The following is a 12,518-nucleotide window of genomic DNA, read 5'->3' as shown; positions in this document are numbered from 1 at the left end:
GAGGCTGCAATCCTCCTGTTTCAGCCTCCAGAATGCTGCATTTCAAGCGTGCCCCACCATACCCAGCTCCCAGCCCTATTTTTTTGAAACAGAGTCTCACTAAGATGCCAAGGCTGGTCTCAAATCTGTGAACCTCCTCTTTCAGTCTCCCAAGCACTGGTATTACAGATATGCAACAACACATCCGGCTCTAGCTTTTTTTTTTTTCAGTAATAGGAATGGAACCCAGGGACATTTTACATCCAAACTACACCCCGGCCCTATATTTTATTCTTTATTTTGAAACACTGTCTCACTGAGTAGCAAAGAGCCTCACTAAGCAGCTGAGGCTGGCCAAGAACCATGATCCTTGTCTCAGCCTCCCAAATGCTGGGATTACAACTGTGCACCACCACCACTCCCTGCTTGGCTCTAGTTTTTTAAATGAATTAAAAAACAAAAAACAAACAAAAAAAAAACTCTAAACAGGTGTGGTGCAGTACACCTGTAATCCCAAAACCTGGGAGGATCACAGGTTCCTCAACACCCTAAACTACTAATAAGACCCTTGGGAACTTGGTGAGACTCTGTTTCAAAATAAAGAATAAAAATAGGGATGGGGTGGGAGGTAAAATGCCCCTGGCGCCAATCTCAATTCCTGTACTACAAAATAAATAAATGTATAATTTAATTTAAAAATAAGGCAGGTATGGTGGTGCATACTTGTAATCCTAGTATTTAGGAGGCTGAGATAGTAGGATCCCAGGTTCATAGTATGCCTCAGCTACTTTGTGAGGCCCTCTGTAACTTAGTGAGACCCTATTTCAAAATAAAATAAAATAAAAAAAGAAATGGAGGTATAGCTTGGAGGTAGAATGGCCTGGGTTCACCCCCCAGTACCGAAAATATAAAAATAAAAAATTTCAATGAGCTAACCCATATTTTTCATCATATTGCAGTATAAGTCATTCCTTCCCCATTTTTTTTGTACTGAGGATTACAACCAGGAATGGTCTATCTCTGAGGTATGCCTCCAGTTCTATTCATTGTTATACCAGGGAGGAAAGCCAGTGGCATTCTATCCTCCAAGCTACACCCCCAGCTTTACTTTTTATTTATTTATTTATTTTTTTTTGCGGGTCTGGGAATGGAACCCAGGGGCATTTGACCTCTGAGCTACACCCCCTGCCCAATTTCTTTTTTTTTTTTCTTTATTTTGAAACAGGGTCTCACTGGGTTGCAGAGGGCCTCACTAAGTAGCTGAGTCTGTCCGTGAACCCCGATCCTCTGGTCTCAGCCTCCCAAAATGCTGGGATTACAAGCGTGTGCCACCACGCCTGGCTTTTTTATTCTTTATTTTTGAAACATGGTCTGAGTTGCAAAGGGCCTCACTACCTACCTTAGGCTGTCCGCTAACCACGATCCTCCTGTCTCAGCCTTCAAATGCTGGGATTACAAGTGTGCACCACCATGCCTGGCTTTTTTTTTTTTTTTTTAATTTTTACTTTTTTTTTTTGGCCGGTACCGGGGCTACACCCCCAGCTTTACTTTTTATTCTATTTTTTTGTGTGTGTGTGGGGGTCTGGGGATGGAACCCAGGGGCATTCTACCTCTGAGCTACGCCCCCAGCTCTATTTTTTCTTTACTTTGAAACAGAGTCTCACTGAGTTGCAGAGGGCCTCACTAAGTAGCTGAGGCTGCCCTTGAACCGTAATCCTCCTGTCTCAGCCTCCCAAAAGCTGGAATTACAGGTGTGGGCCACGCCCGGCTTTTTTTTTTTTTTTTGTGTGTGTGTGTGTGTGTGTGTGGTATTGGGGATGGAACACGGAAGCATTCTACCGCTGAGCTACACCAAAAGCCCTATTTTTTTTTTTTTTTTTTTTTTTGGTGGTACTGGGGTTCCTGGAAGCCCTTCTACCTCCGGGCTACACTCCCAGACCTATTTTTACATTTTTATTTGGAAACAGGGTCTCCTAAACCAGCACACGGCTGGCTTCTAACCTGCGCGATCCTCCTGTCTCTGCCTCCCACGCGCGGGGATTACAAGCGTGGGCCACCACGCCTGGCTAAAGCCCTATTTTTTTCTTTCTTTTCTTTTTTCTTCCTGTCTCAGCCTTCCAAGTACTCAGATTATAAGTACCATCACACCTGGGCAGTTTTTGTTTTGAAATAGTCTCTATAGGTTGCTAAGAGTCTTCTCTAAGTTGCTGAAGCTAGCCTTGAACCAGCAATCCTATCTAGGTCTCCCAAGTACTGGGATTACAGGCATGTCCCACTAAAACCATGTTTCTGAGATGTCTATTTCTTTTTTCTTTTTTTGGTGGTGGTACTGGGGGTGGAACCCAGAGGCTTTCTCCTCCGGGCTATACTCCCAGACTTTGTTTTTATATTTTATTTGGAAACAGGGTCTCACTAAGTTGCTGAAAGCCTCACTAAGTAGCTGAGGCTGACTTCGAACCTGTGCGATCTCCTGTCTCAGCCTCCCAAGAGCGGGGATTACATGCATGCGCCCCCCCCACGCCCGGCTGAGATGTCTATTTCTTGTGTGTGTGTATGTGTGGTACTGGGGGTGGAACCCAGGAGCTTTTCTACCACTAGGCTATACTCTAAGAACTATTTTATACTTTATTTGAAACAGGGTGTCACTAAATTACTGAAAGCCTAAGTAGCTAAGGCTGACTTTGAACCTGTGCAATCCTCCTGTCCCCCCACCCACTCCCGGCTCAACATCTATCTTTTAAGTGTGCATATTAGCCAGATAGGGTGCCTCATGCCTGTAATACCAGTAGTTAAAAGGCTGAAAGAGGAAGATCACAGGCTCAAGGACAACCTCATCAAGTAATATGATTTTCCTCAAACTAGCAAAACTGTTTCAAAATAAAAATAAAGCAGAGCTGGGCGTGGTTGAGCAGGCTTGTAATCCCAGCATTCTGGAGGCTGAGACCTGAGGATCACGGGTTCCCAGACAGCCTCACCTACTTGGTGAGGCCCTTTGCAACTCAGTAAAAACCTATTTCAAAATAAAGACTAAGCAGGGCATAGTGGTGCACGCTGTAATCCCCGTGCTTGGGAGGTGAAAACAGGAGGATCTTGCAGGTTCGAAGTCAGCCTTGCTGGCTTAAGAGACCCTGTTTCCAAATAAAAATATAAAATAGGTCTGGGAGTATAGCCCTGAGGTAGAAGGCTTTCCAGGAACCCCCAAGAACCACCAAAGGGGAAAAAAAAAAAGGAATAAAAAATAGGGCAGGGGGTGTAGCTCAGAGGTCAAATGCCTCTGGGTTCCATCCTCAAACCTGGAAAATAAATAAACAAACAAACAAACAAACAAATAAATAAAAGCAAGCTGGGCGTAGTGGAATACACTTGCAATCCCATAGCTTGGAAGGCTGAGACAGGAGGATAGAACAGGTTCAAAGCCAGCCTCAGCTACTTACTTAGTGAGGCTCTCAGTAACTTAATGAGACCCTGTTTCCAAATAAAGTATAAAATAGGTCTGGTTGCCGGGCATGGTGGCGCACGCTTATAATCCCTGCACTTGGGAGGCAGAGACAGGAGGATCACGCAGGCTCGAAGGCAGCTGCGCTGGCTTAAGAGACCCTGTTTCCAAATAAAATATAAAATAGGTCTGGGAGAGTGTAGCCCGGAGGTAGAAGGGTTCCATCCCCAGTACCACCGGGAAAAAAAAAAAAAGTCTGGGAGTATTGCCCAGAGGTAGAAAAGTCCCTGGGTTCCACTCCCAATACCACAAAACTAAATAAATAAATAAATAAATAAATAAATAAATAAATAAAATAGGACTGGGAGATAGCTTGGAGGTAGAATGCCACTGAGTTCAATCCCCAGCACCACAAAAAAATAAACAAATAAGCGTACTTTTTTTCTTTCTGGTACTTTTTTTTTTTTTTTCTGGTACTGGGGATTGAACCCAGAGGCCCACTCCCAGCCTGATTTTTATTTATTTGGAAACAAGATCTCACTAGGTTACTGAGAGCCTTGCTAAATTGCCAAGGTTGGCACGTGCCACCAAGCCCAGCCTTAAATGTACATATTTCTATGCCTTACCCAAGACCTTCTAAATCAGAATCACTGGGGATAAGGGCTATACATCAGCAAAGTTTCAGCAATTCTACATTTTCAATTAGTTATTCAGATGACTTTTAGGCACAGACTTACTACTTCTCTATTCCTTTAGAGCTCCCTCCAAGGCAGATGTTAATAACTCCACTTTACATACTGGCAAGCTCAGTGAGGTGACAGGGGTTTCCACTTGTCTTCCAGCTAAGGTGTAGTAGAGCTGGGATTCAAACTCAGCACTAACTAACCTTCAATCTCCAAAAGCTACAATTCCACTAACACTAGTCTTCCTTTGACAGCATCACAAAACCTGCAGGGTGAAGAGAGCAAGGGGAGGGCAGTGATGAGCTGACGACAACATACCTGTTCATGATCCAGCATGGTCAGTCCTTTTACTCCTGCCAAGATGAGATTCTTGGCAATTTCAGCCCCAAGTCCTTTCATGCCAACAAGAAGCACCCGGGAGGCCCGCAGCCTGTAAAGCAGACATTGTTAATGTGATGATACTGCCTGAATCACAGAACAAAACAATAGGGAAATCATTTTTCACTAAATGCACTAAAGCATCACAATTTCAAATTTAGAAAACAGGCTCCAATCCATTCTGAACAGAAAAGTTCATTCAATAAATACTTATTAAGCACCTACTATGTCAGGTACCCCCTAGGGTCTGGAAATACTTCAGTGAATAAGACAGTCCTGGCCCTCCTAGAGGAGCAGACAGATAAATTTATGCCAAAAAATGATAAAGCCCAAGCATACTAAGAAACAAAGATGGAAGATTTTTTTCTTGGTGGAACTGGAAGTTGAACCCATTGGCCCTCCAAACCACATCCCTAGCCCTAATTCTTATTTTGAAACAGGGTCTTGCTAAGTTGCTGAGGCTGACCTCGAACCTGCAATGTTATTTCAATCTCCTAAATAGTGGGATTACACGAATGTACCACCATGCCTGTCCGAAGATGCTATTGGGGGGGGGGGGGGTACTGGGAATGGAACCCAGAAGCATTCTGCCTCCGAGCTACATCCTCAGCCTTAGTTTTTTATTCTTCATTTTAAAATAGGGTCTTATTTGGTTACAAAGAGCCTCATTAAGTAGCTAAGGCTGTTTGCAAACCACGATCCTCCTGTCTCAGCCTCCCAAATGCTGGGATTACAAGCATGAGTACCCAAGCCCAACAAAAGATGCTACTCTTTTTTTGTGTGTGTGTGTGTGTGTGGTGCTGGGAATTGAACCCAAGGGCATCCTACCTATGAGCTACACCCCCAGCCCAATTTTTTATTCTTTAATTGGAAACAGGGTCTCACTAAGTTGCAGAGTGCCTCACTAAAAAGCTGAGGCTGGCCACGAACCCAGATCCTTGTCTCAGCCTAAGTGCTCGAATTACAAATGTGTGCCACCATGCCAGGCTAGAAGACGCTATTTTAGATAGCATGATAACAAAATTAAAGTCTAAGCTGGTATAGTGGCACACACCTGAAATCTAGTACTTGGGAAGCTGAGACAAGAGGATCTGAAGCCGGGTGACGCTTGTAATCCCAGAATTCTGGAGAGGTTGAGACCTGAAGCTCGCAGTTCCCGGACAGCCTCAGCTACTTAGTGAGGCCCTCTGCAACTCAATGAGGCCCTGTTTCAAAATAAATAATTAAAAATAGGGCTGGGGGTGTAGCTCGGAGGTCGAAGTCCCCTGGGTTTCATCCCCAAACCCGCAAAAAAAAAAAAAAAGGAGGATCTGAGTTCGTGCCCAGCCCCAACAATTTACCAAGACCCTGTTTCAAAATAAATAATTTAGCCGGACATGGTGGCGCACGCTTGTAACCCCAGCGTTTGGGAAGCTGAGACAGGAGGATCACCCAGGTTCAAAGCCAGCCTCAGCTACTGAGTGAGGTTCTCAGAAACTTAGTGAGACCCTGTTTCCAAATAAAGTATAAAAATAGGTCTGGAAGTATAGCCCGGAGGTAGAAAACCTCTAGGTTCCACTCCCAGTACCACAAAACAAAAAACAAACTAAAAAATTTTAGCGGGGCGTGGTGGCGCAGGCTTGTAATCCCAGCATTCAGGAGGCTGAGACCAGAGGATGGCGGTTCGCAGACAGCCTCAGCTACTTAGTGAGGCCCTCCGCAACTCAGTGAGACCCGGTTTCAAAATAAAGAATAAAAAATAGGGCAGGGGGTGTAGCTCGGAGGTCGAATGCCCCTGGGTTCCATCCCCAGACCGCCAAAAATAACAACAACAACAACAACAACAACTAGCCAGGCGTGGTGGCGCATGCTTATAATCCCAACACTTGGGAGGATGAGACAGGAGGAACACACAGGCTCAAAGCCAGCCTCAGCTACTTAGTGAGGCCTTCTGCAACTCAGTGAAAGCCTGTTTCTAAGTAAAAATTAAAAAATAGGGCTGGAAGTGTTGCTCGGGGGTAATGCCCTTTGGTTCCATCCCCAGTACTGCAAAAATAAATAAATAAATAAATAAATAAATAATTTAAGGCAGATATAGTGGTGCATGCTTATAATCTCAGTACTTAGGAGGCTGAGACAGGAGGGCTGGGGTTCACAGTCAGCTTCAACTACTTAGTGAGGCCCTTTGCAACTCAGTGAGACCCTGTTCAAAAAAGAATAAAAAAGAGGGCTAAGGGTGTAGCTCAGAGTAGAATGGCCCTGGGTTCCATCCCCATTACCGCAAAAAAAAAAAAAAAAAAAAAAAAACTTCAATTATACAGAAAAGTTGCAAGAATTAACATTCTATCCTATTTACTTTGTTCCTATGCCTACACAGCTACATCATGACACTTTACACTTGTGTGTGTACTACTGAGAATGGAACCCAGGTGCATTCGACCTCTGAGTTACAATCCAAGCTCACCCCAGCCATATTTTATTTTCCTTTTCCTTTTTATTATTTTTTCAGTTCTGAGGATGAAACCCAGGGGCATTCTACCTCTGAGCCACACCCTCAGCCCTGTTTTTTAATCTTCTTTTTGAAACAGAGTCTCACTGAGTTGCAAAGGGCCTCACTAAGTAGCTGAGGCTATCCTCTAACAGCAATCCCCCAGTCTAAACCCTCCTGAATGCTGGGATTACAAGAATATGCCACCATGTAATCCCTCTTTACACTTTTTCTTTTTTGCGAGTTTGGGGATGGAACCCGGGGAGCTACACCCCCAGCCCTGCCACCATGCCTGGCTCTTTACACTTTTGATATGCATTTTTTTTGGGGGGGTGGTACTGGGGGGATGGAACCCAGGGGCTTTCTACCTCCGGGCTATACTCCCAGACCTATTTTATATTTTATTTGGAAACAGGGTCTCACTAAGTAGCTGAGAGCTCATTAAGTAGCTGAGGCTGTATGATCCTCCAGTCTTAGCCTCCCAAGCATAAACCACCACACCTGGTGTCCTTTATTTTTTTGAAACAGGATCTCACTGGGTTACAAAGGCTCTCCTTAAGTAGCTGAGGTGGTCTCTGCCTCCTGAATACTGGGATTACAAGCCTGTACCACCACACCAAGCTTTCGATTTGCTTTTTTTTTTTTTTTTTTGGGTGGTACTGGGGATGGAACCCAGGGGCCTTCTACCTCCAGGCTACACTCCCAGACCTATTTTATATTTTATTTATAAACAGGGTGTTTTAAGCCAGCTGAGGCTAGCTTCAAACCTGTGCAATCCTCCTGTCTCAGCCTCCCAAGCACGGGGACTACAAGGGTGGGCCACCATGCTAGGCATTTGATTTGCATTTTTAAAAGGAAGACATTCAGCAGGGCGTGGTGGCACAAGCTTGTAATCCCTGCGCTTAGGAGGCGGAGACAGCAGGTTCAAAGCCAGGTGCTGGCTTAGGAGACCCTGTTTCTAAATAAAAATATAAAATAGGTCTGGGAGTGTAGCCCAGAGGTAGAAGGGCTTCCAGGAAACCCCAGTACCACCAAAAAAAAAAAAAAAAAAAAAAAAAGGAAGACATTCAAATGGGATTAAAAATGTGTGCTACCATGCCTGGCTTTCACCATCTTTTATTAATTGATCAATATTTTTGTTTTGTTTTTCTCCATAGAACTGAGACAGAAGGATCAGGGTTGGAGGACAGCCTCAGCTACTACTTAGTGAGGCCCTTTGCAACTCAGTGAGACCCTGTTTCAAAAATAAAGAATAAAAAATAGGGCAGGAGATGTAGCTTGGAGGTTGAGTGTCCATGGGTTCCATTCCCAGACCTGCAAAGAAAATAAAGAAAGAAAAAAAAAGAAAAAGAAAAAAAAAAAAGAGGTGGGCATGGTGGCAAGTTTTTGTAATTGCAGCGTTTGGGAAGCTGAGACTGGAGGCTGAGACAGGAGGACCGGAGTTCACGGACAGCCTCAGCTACTAGTGAGGCCTGCCGCAACTTAGTGAGACCCTATTCAAAATAAAGAATAAAAGCTGGGCATGGTGGCACATGCTTGTAATCCCCATGCTTGGGAGGCGGAGACAGGAGGATCGGGCAGGTTCGAAGCCAAAGCCAGCCGCGCTGGTTTAAGAGACCCTGTTTCCAAATAAAAAGAGTATAAAATAAGTCTGGGAGTGTAGCCTGGAGGTAGAAGGGCTTCCAGAAACCCCAGTACCACCAAATAAATTAAATAAATAAATAAAATAGGGCTGGGGTTGTAGCTCAAAGGATTCATCACATCTCTGGGTTCAGTTCCCAATATCACAGAAATAATAGGTAAAATAGAGCTGGGGCATAGCTCTGTGGCACAACGCTTCTGGGTTCAATTCTCAGTATCAACAGAGAAAAAAATAAAATAAAAGGAAAAAAAAATAAAAAAGAGCCAGGCGTGGTGGGGCACACTTGTAATCCCAGTACTTGGGAGGCTGAGATAGGAGATTCACAGGTTCCCGGCCAGCATTGGCACCTTCAGGCCCTCTGTAACTTAGTGAGACCCTGTCTCAAAACAAAAAATAAAATAGGGCTGGGGATGTAGCTCTGAGGTAAAATGCCCCTGGGTTCAATACCCAGTACCAAAAAAATAAAAAATAAAAAAATTGAAAACAATGAAAGTTCCATGAACCCGCTTAATTCACTGGTAGGGGCTCAGGACCCGTATCAAGCGCTCAATAAATGTTTGATTGAATCCATCACCTTTCCCAGAGGCCTCATTCCCCTCTGGCAAGAAATCCCTCCCCCATACCGACCGCGCCGACCTCTCCAGTCTCGCTCTGGGCACATCGTTCGCCCACACACCAGTCACCTCTGCTGGCACCTCCGGCCGCTCTGGAGCCGAACCTAAGCTCCCAGGGCTCGGGCGGCCAAGGCCCCCGCGGGTCTGGCACCCAGAGGCCCGCCCTACCTGGGCACGAATGAGCCACGCCCCGTCCCCCTCCCCACGCCTCCCGGCCCGCGGACCCTCACGCCCACATCGCCATTTCCCGGCGCGCGACCCCCGGGGTTTGAACCCTGCAGCTCGAGGACCCCCACGCCCCCTTCCAAAGGCCTCGGGCTCGGCGGGCCGGCCCTGCCCGCCGTGCCTTCCAGGCTCACGCCGCCCGGCGCCGCAGGCACCTGAGTCCCGCTCCCTCCTCACACCAGACCACCGCGCTGCGCCGCGGCCCAGACGCCCCCTTCAGACCCCGGCGCCTCGAACGCGACCGGCCCTCACCGTTTCTGAGCCTCCAGGCCCCACAGGCGGATCTGCCGGTCATACTGCGCCGCCTCCTCCTCGCTGATGCCGCCGCCTGCCTCCTCCTTCTCCACCATGGCGCCGGCTCCGACTGCTGCCGCTCGAATCCCGCTCGCGCCCACCGGCCGCCAGCCCGCGCGCCCGGGCTGCGAGTGCGCCTGCGCCGAGAGCCGCGCGCCCCGGCTGCCAGTGCGCCTGCGCCGGGGGTGGGGTGGGGGGTGCCTGGGCTGTCAGTGCGCCTGCGCCGGGGCCGCGCGTGCGCAATACTTCTCTGCGCCGCCAGGGGCCACGTGGGTGGCTGGACCTTCAAGGACTCAAACTGCTGGGCCTGGTGGCTCAAGGCTGTAATCCCAGTATTTGGGAGGCTGAGTGAGGAAAATCACAGGTTCGAGGCCAACCTTAGAAATTTAGCGAGGCCCTAAGCAGTTTATACCTTGTTTAAAAATTAAATCAAAAGCCGAGCGTAGTGGCACACACGCCTGTATCCCCAGTATTTAGGAGGCTGAGAAAAGAGGATCATAGATTCGAGGATAGGCTCTGCGCTGGTAAGACTCTCATCAGCCTAGCTAGACCTTCTTTCACAATAAAAAGTAGGGAGCCAGCCGTGGCGGCGCATACTTGTAATCCCAGCATTCTGGAAGCTGAGACAGGAGGGTCGCAGTTTGCGACAACCTCAGCTACTTAGTGAGGCCCTGTTTCAAATATAAAAATACTAAAAACAATGGGATGGGGGTGTAGCTCAGAGTTACAATCCTAAATTCCATACCCAGAACCGGAAAAAAAAAAAAAAAAGAGCCGGGCGTGATGGCCAGTGCTTGTAATCCCAGCATTTGAGAGGCTGAGACAGGAGGATATTGGTTCGCTGACAGCCTTAGCTACTTAGCTAGGCCCCTGGCAACTCAGTGAGAACCTGTTTCAAACAATATGAAGACGAAAAAATAGGACCAAGGGTGTAACTCGGAGGTAGTATACCCCTAGGTTCCATCCTTAGGACCACACACTCAAAAAAAAAAAAAAAAAAAAAAAAAAGGTGGTCGTGGTGATGCACCCTTGTAGTCCCCATTCTTGAGAGGCTGGGACAGGAGGATCTCGCTGTTTCGAAACCAGCCTCTGCTGGCTTAAGAGAACCTGTTTCCAAATAAAATGTTAAAATAGGTAGAGAGTGTATCTCAGAGGTAGAATGCCTCTGAGTTCCATCCCCAGCACAGGAAAGAAAGAAAGAAAGAAAGAAAGAAAGAAAGAAAGAAAGAAAGAAAGAAAGAAAGAAAGAAAGAAAGATCCAGGCGTGGTGGCGCATGCTTATAATCCCAGCATTTAGGAGGCTGAGACCTGGAGGATCGCGATTCGCGGACAGCCTCAGGTACTTAGTGAGGCCCTTTGCAACTCAGTGAGACCCTGTTTCAAAGTAAAGAATAAAAAATACGGCTGGGTGTGTAGCTCTGAGATAGAATGTCCCTGGGTTCCATTCACAGTACAGCAAAAGTAAGTAAATAAATAATCCAAATAAATAAATATAGTTTGTAGATAAAATGCCTCTGGATTCAATCCCCATTACCACCTTTGAAAAGAAAAAAGGAAGATATAGGGGATAGGGTAGTCAGAAAAGACTTCTCAGCCGGGCATGGTGGCACACACTTGTAATCCCAGCATTTGGGAGGCTGAGACAGGAGGATCTCAATTCGAGGGCAACCTCAGCTACTACTTAATAAGGCCCTTTGCAAAGCAGTGAGACCCTGTTTCAAGATAAAGAATAGACGGGCGTGGTGGCACAGGCTTGTAATCCCCTCGCTTGGGAGGCAGAGACAGGAGGATCGCGCAGGTTCGAAGCCAGACACGCTGGTTTAAGAGAGTCTGTTTCCAAATAAAAAAAAGTATAAAATAGGTCTGGGAGCGTAGCCCGGAGGTAGGGATGTCGAATGCTTCTGAGTTCCATCCCCAGTACCTCAAAAAAAAAGACTTATCAGAAAAGGTGTCATTAAGCCGGGGTGTTGGCCCACGCTTGTAATCCTAGCATTCAGGAGTCTGAGACCAGAGAATGGCGGTTCACGGACAGCCTCAGCTACTTAGTGAGGCCCTCCACATCTTAGTGAGACCCTGCTTCAATATAAAGAATAAAAAAAAAAAAAAAAAATAGGCAGGGGATGTAGCTTGGAGGTCAAATGGCCCCTTCCAAAAAAAGGTGCCATTGAACAGACCTCAGGCCCTAAGAGAATGAGCCGCAAGAATAACAGGGATGGAGCGATTCTGCACACAGGCCAATTGCATCAGGGAGAACAGCAAGTGCAAAAGTCCTAAGGAAATTGAGTATGCTGGCACAGTTGATAAATTCCAAGAAGACAGGCAGGTTGGAGGGAAGTGAGAGAGAAAACGAGAGATTAGGGCTGAAATGTAGGGTTGATGTTAGCAGAGTGTCAAGCTTACATGAGGCCCTGAGTTCAGCCCCCAGCACTAAAGAGAAATAAAGACCCCAGTGTGATCGCACATGCCTGTACTTCTGGCACTTGGAAGGCTAAGACAAAAAGATCACAGGTTCCAGGCCATCCTCAGGAATTTAGCAAAAACCCTCAGCAACTTGCAAGAACCTGTTTCAAAATAAATAAATAGAGCCAGGCCTGGTGGCACACACTTGTAATCCCAGCATTCAGGAGGCTGAGACAAGAGGATCCCAGTTCATAGACAGCCTCAGCTACTAAGTGAGGCCCTTTGCCTCTCACTGAGACCCTGTTTCAAAATAAAGAATTAAAAAGCTGGGCATGATGACCTACGCTTGTAATCGCCGCATTTGGAAGACTGAGACAGGAGGATCGACAGGTTCGAAGCC

At 46.6% G+C, this 12,518-nt stretch overlaps 1 protein-coding gene across 2 annotated transcripts in view; it reads right to left on the bottom strand.

Annotated features, from left to right (window-relative positions):
• The window catches only part of SAE1 (SUMO1 activating enzyme subunit 1), a gene marked incomplete at both ends in the record, with an annotated part of 66,320 nt that extends 56,546 nt beyond the window's left edge, over positions 1-9,774 (bottom strand). For both annotated transcript variants that reach the window (XM_080704421.1, XM_080704422.1), the window contains 2 exons: positions 4,417-4,528; positions 9,677-9,774. In XM_080704421.1, coding sequence (XP_080560547.1) covers positions 4,417-4,528; positions 9,677-9,774 — 210 coding nt within the window. The remainder of the gene's footprint in view (positions 1-4,416; positions 4,529-9,676) is intronic.
• Between the last annotated feature and the right edge of the window lie 2,744 nt (positions 9,775-12,518).

This window comes from Muscardinus avellanarius, assembly GCF_963383645.1.
Source record: "Muscardinus avellanarius genome assembly, chromosome: 10".
NCBI classification, from domain to species: domain Eukaryota; kingdom Metazoa; phylum Chordata; class Mammalia; order Rodentia; family Gliridae; genus Muscardinus; species Muscardinus avellanarius.
Note: the sequence above shows the minus strand (reverse complement) of the source record. Positions and strands in the feature narration are given on the sequence as shown.